The sequence below is a fragment of the Chanos chanos genome, chromosome 12, assembly GCF_902362185.1.
Source record: "Chanos chanos chromosome 12, fChaCha1.1, whole genome shotgun sequence".
Taxonomy (NCBI): domain Eukaryota; kingdom Metazoa; phylum Chordata; class Actinopteri; order Gonorynchiformes; family Chanidae; genus Chanos; species Chanos chanos.
In genome coordinates, this window is record NC_044506.1 from 18,061,275 (window position 1) to 18,071,617 (window position 10,343).

Below are 10,343 nucleotides of genomic sequence, written 5' to 3' on the forward strand. Positions count from 1 at the left end.
TGTCAGGTGATTTGTTTATGAATTTTCTCCAGCACTGTGGTGTCAGTTACATTACATTATTACACATGGTCCCACTGGTACAGTATTAACACAGGAACTGACCATGCACTAAATCCCATATATTATCAAATCAGCCAATAAAGAGCTACGGCCTGTTCAGAGAAATGTATGAAATGCTGTTTCTGTGAAAAGTCACTGATTTCATTCTGAAGGTTCCCCATTTGTTTAAGTGTGAGGTTTTTTTTTTGTGCACTGGGCAGTCTTTTCGCCTAGTTTACTTCACTTCACTTCACTTCTCTAACTCAGAGCCATAGACCATGGAGTCTAGAGATACTGTATCAGTCTTGGGCATAAAGCAAAGATTATGAGTCTCCAGGGAGCTATGCGAAAAGAGAATCTTTCTGAAGGCACTCGACCAGACCTCTTCAAAAAACCCACAGCCTGAAGTCAGAAGTCTAAAGCTGCGTGTGTGTGAGTGTGTATGTGTGTGCGTGCGTGTGCGTGTGTCTGTGTCCATCCTCAGGCTCCAGACTAAAGTCACGCTTAATGGTAGTGGTGATGATGATGGTGATGATGATGATGATGGTGATGTTCATGGAGATGATGGTGTTTGTGCCTCTGAGCCAGTGACACAACACCCCCACAGGAGGTGCCCTGCACCGGCTGGAAATCCCTGTCTGGGGAACTCTGCTTGGACGGTGTGGAGGATTTGATATGAAGCTTTTTGCTATGGCTGTACTCCAGAGGCCAGTGCCCAGTTTGGTGGTTCTGAAAGGGCTGGCACCAAACGCTGGGGTGATGGCTGTGTGGTTTGAAGAGCCTCGCGGCGTCTCCGCCGGCTCCCGCTGACTTGCCGTGACTCCTGGGAGAGTGCAGGAAGGGCGTGGTTCCTTGGAAACAGGCGCCCAATGGGCTCTCTGGGTGGGAGGGCCGATGTTGTCGAGAGTGGGGGTCACAGGTAAGACCGCCCAGGCGATGTTCCTCAGCATCAGAGTCTAAACATATATGAATATTAATATTTTAGTCACTGGTATAAATACCGGTACAATACGGATGAAGTGCATGGCTATACATAGTCCCGTTTAGCAATACGAAGAAGCTATTTAATAAAAGCAAAAACAACATTTCAAGTGCAGCGCAACTTTTATCAAGATATTGTTCTCTTTAATAGTTTGTGCTATAACTATAGCAGAACTTTGCTGAGTATGTGAGACCAAATAAAGGAAAAAATATTTTCAAAGTATAAAATATAAAACATGCAAGTTTAAAAATGAACTTAGCAAGTATTCTATGACAAATATGGATTACATATTAAAGAAAAAAGTCAGCAACAGTGTAAAAGCTGGATTTTTTAAACAGTTTGTTACCTGCTTCAACTTGGGAATTGCAGTTTTCTAGGCCAGCAAGCTTCAGGTAGTGGTTTCTGCGTTCTGTGTTGTCATGCACTCTGTAATGCTTTTTCTCTATGTTGATTGGAGGGCTGGTTATCTGTCCTCTGTTAACAGTTTGAATTTGAATTTTATTTTTAAGGAATGACTCAAGTTATGTCATTAACGTGCGTGGAGCAGATTCTTATCTATTGAAACGTCATCCTGAGTAAATCCTATTTGTGACCCATGCCATTGTCACACTCTAGTTTCTGTCGACTTCGTCTAAATCCTCTTCATTAGCCATGTAACCCAAACAGATCTGACCTGGCACGTGTCTGGACGTTGTCTGGACAGTGTAGAATCTCATCCTCATCACTTCGCTCAGCCAAAGTCAGCCTTGTGTCTCTGTCTGACAGGAGATCCACAGTCAACACTGTTAACTTACTAACACTTTATTTATGTTCTTCATTACGTCATTAATCATTATAAAACTGCTTCATAAATGTTTGATAATCGGTAAACCATATGAAAACGCTCCTCTTTCATCCAGCTTCTCTCTACGATAAATCACTCTTTATAAAAACGACAAACACCATGGCAGCATTTAACGCCTCATTAATGTCTTTCTTTAGTACTGTTGGTTAAGAGGCGGATAAGGGTTGTGAATGAAATATTTGTGACTTAACCGAAGTGTTAGTGCAATGAACATTAAACACAGCTGGCTCTGTGAAAAATACAAATCAGCCCAACAGCCTGAGGCTATCTGTCATCAGTTCTCACTGACAAGAACTAATGACAGAACAATTATGTGTCCTAAACAGACACGTGGAGCAGAATCAGAAATACTTCACAATGCATTTAGCTCATCTGGGATAGTATATATATTCACTTAACGTTTGTAAGTAAAAAAGCACCACAGTGAAGTTTTAGTACTTCTACATTACTCTCTCATATGTAGTGTAATAGATGGTATAACATTCCTACGTAAATGCAGGTTTATGAACAGTGAGGAAAACGACATACGTAGTGATAATGTAATTGTATCAGACTCTTCTACCTCCTCTGTTGCCACTGGAAGCCGTGGTGATGATCAGTCGAATTCTGAGGGACGTGCTCTTACTGAGCACCGACTGTCTGATTGACGCTTCCACCACCTCAAAGATTGTTTGCATCAGTCTGGTCATATCCTGTTCCAGAGGAGACACACAACATGTAGAACCCACATACGGAAACACATAAAAAAAAAAACAATAAAACAAAACTGAGGTGCCGTTCTGTGTTAAAACTGTCGGACCGTTACCTCTTTGTGAACTTTGCTACTGTTACCAAAGTCATACAAAGTAAATATCCATTCCTGACAATTTTCATCCGTGACGGGCAAATTGTACTCCACGTCCTGCAGCAGATACAATGTGAAAATAAAAAGGACATCTCCGAATTATGTCTGCAACATCGACACACAGCATGATATATTTGCTGTATAAAAATTGCTAATATTAAAACATCAGACGATTAGGCTGGAGATTCATAAAGACAGAGTCTGGGTTAGTTCCACACAGAAACAAATATAAAATCCCTTACATTGCTGTTTAAATGCCTTTTGAATGGATGCTGTCCTCCATTTTCATGAGGAAGAGATTGGTTATGGTAGAGACATTCTGTTGTCTCCTCTGGTGGCAGTATTACTGGATAAAACAGTATAAAAAAAGATATTTTTGAGTGATAGAATATATTCTACTTTTTAGATTAAGATTCAAAGAAACAACCTGCTGACAATATGTCTGGACATCAAACAGACTGGACATCAAACAGACTGGACATCAGACAGACTGGAAATCAGACAGACTGGAAAAACAGCACCGTCAATGTCCGTTGGTTTAACATTGCGTTACGAAACTTTCCAAAAAATGTTTCAAAATCTCAAACACAAGAATACAACAAACCAAGGCTAAGATAATCTCCCCTAAACATACGCAAACCAAAACATCACCTAATCAAATCCTATTCACTTATACGGTTTCATTTGAAAAAAACCCAACTTAGAATAAATCAGCAGTTCCTTTCATACCCTCTAGGGGGGCGTCAAGATCCACATCCTTTTCATTCCACAACTCTCTTCTCAGTGCCTCAAGAAAAGAAAAAAAAACATGAGAAGAGAGAGGACATTAAAAACAGAGGAGAATAGGTAGATGGATTACTCAACAACAATACAAGAGACAACAAAAATCTCTTCCTGATGAACTGGATCTTTGTTGTGCTATTGCAGGCAAATAACTAAGAGTTGAATATTATTGCTTTACTTTAAATATCATATTTATCATATTTTCAACAGGAAAAACATGCACACGCACATCTTTAAGATGAAACCCATGTAAGAAACACATGAAATTAATTTGACCCAGAGAGACCATTCCAAACTCTGGCCTGAATGAAATTGTCTATGAAAAACAGGCACTCATATAAGCATATGGGTGCATATAGGCACATATACAAACAGACACACATAAAGTTTGTTCTAAAGTGTCTGAAGAACATGCTTGCTGTTGGTTGTACTACAGACGAGCATTTGTTAATGCTCTCTGATACTTTAAAAGCCACATGTAAAATTAACTGCCTCCAAAACACCATGACAGTCCCTCTCTCTCTCTCTCTCTCTCTCTCTCTCTCTCGCTGGGATGTTTACACATGTTCCCATTGCTTTTTCTGTCCCCATGTGTTCACCAGAGAAAAGTTTACTTCATTCTTTGCACTCCTGTGGTCTCTTGCAAAATTATTCCCAGCCGCATTTTGCTGTTTGTTTTTTAGGGGGAGGAAGTGAAACAGATTACTGTACAAATCAACACAACATCTTTCTTAATGCTTTCAGGACTGTTTCCTCCACCAGGCAAAATGACTTTAGCTTTGGTCATCCCTGGCCCCCACACCAATAGCTCCATTCAGCTTCACGACGCTGGATGTCGTGCGACGCAAGCGAGACCGGGAAGACCGAAGCCGGACGGGCAGATCAAGGTCAGCGTCTTCTTTTATTGTTAAATTTCAACCATTTAATGAGCCTTGGGAAAAAAACTGTGTGTCATAGTAACCCTGACTGTTTCAACAGCAGGGGCATGCATTTTCAGATGGGTTAGAGAAGGGGTTTTGAAGAAAACGTTAAGTAAAAGAGGAAATAGCTCCACCAGAGCAAAACGCCACCTTTAAAAAGCTTTTGTTTATGTTTTGGTAAACAACCGCAAAAAAAAACAACCTCTCCTGTAAAATGATGTCAGCAGTACTAGAGTGTATGACTGGACAGACCAGTCTAATTGGATGTTATCAGTTAATGGACAAAACAGAAGTCCACCCTTCTGAAAATATAAGTGACACAGGTGATACATTTTCCATTGTCAGTTTTACACCTCCGGCTGTAATTTCATAAAATAATAACACCCACAGAGCCATCATTACGCGCGCGCGCACACACACACACACACACACACACACACACACACACACTCACACACACACACGCACACTCACTCACACACACACACACACACACACGCATGCATCATAATACTAGATTCTATTAGAGACAGGATCTGTCTATCAAGCAGTAGGAGCATCTGTGGCACAGATGATTAACCCCTATCCACAGCATGTGGGAAGCGCTGACTGGAAATAACACGTCAAAAAAAAAAAAAAAAACCCTCTTTCAACTCTTAAAAGTTTATCTGTTGCAACACGTCGGCTATAAAACGGCATCAGACGGAGAGAAGCTGGAGGCCCGGGACTGCAGCCTGACACCAGGGCCGGAGAACAAAGCTCTGGAGAAGGGCCAGGCAGGGGGTTCGTCCTGTCCTCCGTCTGCTTCGTCACGTCATCGCGGCTGCCACGCCCCGGGGCCTGGCCCCGCGTCCTTTCATGCTGGCTCCGTTTACAGGCCAGAAGGCTGGGCTGACGATTCTGCCCACAGATGGACATCACCGGGTCGGTGAACTCGGGAACTTCTCATCCTTTAAACCCGTTTTGCCTCCGCCGGCGGGAACGGAGGCTCGTTTCCTTCTTCCACGCCGCCTATGACCCAGGCCGGGTTCATCGAGGAGCACATCTGATTACCTGGGACATTATTTAAATCACAACATAAATAATACCTAGTGTTGTCGACTCTGCATCGCAGATGACGGTCGTTAGTGTTTGACCTTCAGTATTTCACGGCCTGATGTGGGGGTTTGATCAGGCGAGTCATCGCGTGGTTATAGAACGAACAACACTGCAGCCTCGGGCCTCTAAAAACAAACTACAACAAGACCTGATGCGCCGGCTCAGTGGACTTTAGTTCGTGTGATTGTTCGTGCTCATGCAAACATGTCATTATAAAAAAAACAAAAAAAAAAACATTTACCGTACAGTGTAATACAAAAATAGATGCTTATCTTAACAGAGACAGACAGCCAATGTGTCTAGGAACAGGAGATGACATAGTTGTTTAGGTAGGTCATAAAAATATTATCATATTAGCCTTTCATGAGTTCAAAAATAGTTCTGACAGTGAGACATAAGCCAATTTAGCATTTCAGTATTAGAGTGACTAACACTTGCCTTATATTTTCCACGACAGTCTTTACTGGTTACTGTCCTTTCCCTTTTAGTCAGTTAGAGCACGACTAATGGAAACACAAATTAAGTTCAAATATCAATTCAAATTTTACACGCATTCAAGATTAAGAGATCTGCTTGCAGTGTCTGAATAAGCCAGTCCTGTTGTAGTTAAAGCCAAGGTTCTCTTGGTCTGACTACACACACACTCACAGGTTTGGTGATAAAAGGAGCTTTTGTTATACAGTTGAGCAAACATCATAATTTCGTTATGAATCACAGAGCACAGCAAGTCTGGATAGGTTCTAATACAAAAATCAATCAATCAATCAATAAATAAATAAAGATTCTGCTATTACTCCTCTGACACTGACATTAATCTGATTTTGTTCAGCCGTACTCCTCTTTCTCTTCCTTATGAACCTTACTCCTCTTTCTTATGAGCTTTACTCCTCTTTCTCATGAGCCTTACTCCTCTTTCTTATGAGCTTTAATCCTCTTTCTCATGAGCCTCACTCCTCTTTCTTATGAGCCTTACTCCTCTTTCTCATGAGCCTCACTCCTCTTTCTCATGAGCCTCACTCCTCTTTCTTATGAGCTTTACTCCTCTTTCCCATGAGCTTTAATCCTCTTTCTCATGAGCCTCACTCCTCTTTCTTATGAGCCTTACTCCTCTTTCTCATGAGCCTCACTCCTCTTTCTCATGAGCCTCACTCCTCTTTCTTATGAGCTTTACTCCTCTTTCTCATGAGCCTCACTCCTCTTTCTTATGAGCCTTAGTCCTCTTTCTTATGAGCTTTACTCCTCTTTCTCATGAGCCTCACTCCTCTTTCTTATGAGACTCACTCCTCTTTCTCATGAGCCTCACTCCTCTTTCTCATGAGCCTCACTCCTCTTTCTCATGAGCCTTACTCCTCTTCCTTATGAGCCTTACTCCTCTTTCTTATGAGCTTTACTCCTCTTTCTCATGAGCTTTACTCCTCTTTCTCATGGGCCTCACTCCTCTTTCTCATGAGCCTCACTCCTCTTTCTCATGAGCCTTACTCCTCTTCCTTATGAGCCTTACTCCTCTTTCTTATGAGCTTTACTCCTCTTTCTCATGAGCTTTACTCCTCTTTCTCATGGGCCTCACTCCTCTTTCTTATGAGCTTTACTCCTCTTTCTCATGGGCCTCACTCCTCTTTCTTATGAGCTTTACTCCTCTTTCTCATGGGCCTCACTCCTCTTTCTTATGAGCTTTACTCCTCTTTCTTATGAGCTTTACTCCTCTTTCTCATGAGCCTCACTCCTCTTTCTCATGAATGCACTTTCAGAAGGTCAGATCTATGAATTCATTTTCATGAATTACATACTTTTGTACTTTAAAATTTGCTGGTACTTACTACTATATGCATATTCATCCAGACCCCCCCCCCCCCCACACACACACACACACACACACACCTCCCTCCCCCCAACCTCTGATCCAAACCACAGATTAACACGGGTCAGGAAATGAACGCGTTCACCTTCTGAACAATTTTGACCGAGAAAAGAAAAAAAATCTTCAAAACCCGTCAGCGAACACGGTAACGCACCAGGAAAATACCGCGCGTCAGGCACCAGCCACAACGCAGGAACGGCACTTCTTGTCATCTTCGGTATTTATTTTTCTATCCATTCGCATAAACACACCAAGACCACCCCTGTGCCTGCTGTTCCGATGAGAAAGAGACAGCAGACACTGCCCATGCTACGTGCTTCCCCCGCCGTGGCCTTTGAAGTGGGACCACATAAAGGAAAAGGAGAAAAAAACTGTGGTGATTCTAACAGTCTTTCCATACAAACAGCGAATCCTTTGAGCTCATTCACTAGGCTGTTTAAAGTGTCCTTGTCTGGATGATTCAAACTGCAGGACGTTGAAACAAAAGATCAGCGTCACAGTTAAGCTTCAAAACACGGTCCTGAGAAACAGTGCCCGACGTTTAAAGTAACATATTCCCCAAAAAGAGGACACATTAGATGAACAAAAAGAAACTTCGCAAACTACCCATATTCAAATCAATGAGATAAACAAGAATCAATACTGAATACAACAGGGTTATGTGGGATATGCTCTAAAACGATTCACTACCAGAATAAAGTTGATAAGAGACACATACGTGAACAATATCGGCAATGGTCTATTTTACGCTCAAGAGTGGGAAAGCGTATTCCTTCATCCTGAATCAACCAATAACAGAGACCAATTTTGTTTCAAAAGAAGGCCTTATATGCCCCCCATCTAAAAATGTGCCCCAAATAATTCATTTCAACAATTTATCTTTGCCAATGCACTACTTGTTAAAATGAGTCTCATTTGAATGGAGCTGTACTGTGACCTTACATGGCTACCTGGGATATAGAAATGAGGGAACACATATGTAAAATCTGTTTGTCATCCAGCACTGTAGGAAAATTGTTAAGAATTATCTTCAAACAAACAAACAAACAAGCAAACAAACAAGCAAACAGACAAACGGTGGTTGGATCTAATATACCAGGAAATGTTCACCAAAATGAATAAAGATCAAAGATATGGCTTATCACATTAATAAGATATTTATTTTGATTTGCTGATACAATTCCCTGATACAGCTGTGACAGCTGCTTCTTGCAACAACAATCGGTTTGGGAAACACAGAAAAATCATCAAAGGCACTAACGTGGAGATCGGCTAAATTTGGCCGCATATAAAGGGACACAATATCTTAAGATCTAAAAAGCAGACAGGCTTTGAAGACGCTTTTTGGGAAGGTTCCCTCCACAGACAGACCGTGATATGTAATGCAACTTGCTAAACACACGCTCACCAGGGAGTTTTAAACAATGTCTGAGGTGATCAGATGAACTGAAACAGACTTCTCACAGACTTTTCCCGTTTAAATATTCCCTTTTTGAAGAAGCTTATTAAATGAGGTTGGATTTCATAGTTTTCAGCCTACTTAACTGGATCGTGTTTCCTTATGAATGGCTTTGGTTTTCTTGCATTAGCAGATGTACCATTCAAAACAGAGATGCTGCCCATCTTCATACGCAAGTCTTTGCGTCTGCTGTTTTCTTTTGTTATATTAACAATTCCAGTATTCTTGTGGTTACAGTCTACCCTTAATAAGAATCAGCTCTCCCAACAAATGCCAATTCGTGAAAATGAGCAAAACAGAAACGTGACCTCTGCTCTGGTTTTCCGAGACTCTTTCGAGATTCTGTTGACCAACAGCGGGAAAGCAGGGGCCTCTCCTACCATATTCCACCCCTCCAAAATAGAGACCCGCGCCTCTGCTGTTCATACCAGTCACCCCTTTAGCTACACCTTCATCTGCTCCCCTGACAAGCACTCCCCCTTTTCCCACCCAGCAAAGCCCCTCTCTTTCCGTTGTCATAGAGCAGTACCAGATGTTTGATGGAGCTGTGCATGAAGACCCTGCTGTCCTGGCTCTCAGCCACAGACAGTTCACACAGAGATGAAGGCTCCACACTGTATTATTACTGAGAGAGAGAGAGAGAGAGAGAGAGAGCTAATTACCCTAAAATACCACTGGAAAACTGGTTGTGCTTTTAGGGTCAGTAAACCATTTACTTTGGGGTATTCTATCCACACTGTAATGATGAACATGTCAAATACCAGCCAAGAGAACGATTTATAAAAGTCCAAGTTTAGAAGGTCACACTGTGCCGCATTGTGATCTGTTGCCATTTTTCTTCACCACGTCATAAAACATGTCCTGTTATAAAACATATCTTAAATGAACACAATTTCATTTAGAACTGTGGTCCCCAGAGAAGATAAAAGTTTTCCAACAACATTCTGTAATGACAATTTCTCTGACTGTCGTACCTGCTAATTCCATTACTAACGTAATGACATAAGTCTGCTGCACATTTTTAATTTAATAAGCGTCTGTCACGAAATTGTTTTATCCGAAAGAGTGCTGACTCTAATTATTAAGACCAACTTTAAATCAAACCATAATCTATTCCCTCTGTCATCCTAAACTACGTCAAAAACTACTTCATATTCTCCTGCCGCATCAGCCCGTGCGCTACCTGTTTCGCGTTCATTTTGTCCGTTTCGTAGCACACGTCCGCCTGCTCGCTCTGGTAGAAATCCCGGTTCGCTGGGAGTGCACCACCTAATAGATATACAAATGGTAAAGAGTTTATATTGAGCAAAACGCTATTTTTGACCTTTTTTTTGTTTCAGAGGACATTAAATGCCTAATACTCACCTTCAGGATTTTCCCGGGGTGTGCTTGCTGTCGGAGGGGTGACAAATGTAATTTATTTTAAGGGCAGTCCAATCTATGATTGAAGAAAAACCAATCAACACGATATTATATTAGCCCACGCCTTACCGTGTTTCGACTGTAATTTGCCCAT

At 41.6% G+C, this 10,343-nt stretch overlaps 1 protein-coding gene across 1 annotated transcript; it reads right to left on the minus strand.

Annotated features, from left to right (window-relative positions):
* Positions 1-543: 543 nt before the first annotated feature.
* LOC115824799 (protein naked cuticle homolog 2) lies at positions 544-10,343 on the minus strand. The gene is made up of 8 exons (XM_030788551.1): positions 10,319-10,343; positions 10,193-10,219; positions 10,011-10,096; positions 5,154-5,312; positions 2,671-2,766; positions 2,420-2,557; positions 1,344-1,536; positions 544-995 (listed from the first exon to the last, which is right to left on the minus strand). Exons 1-8 carry the CDS (start codon positions 10,341-10,343, stop codon positions 544-546), a joined length of 1,176 nt encoding a protein of 391 aa, XP_030644411.1.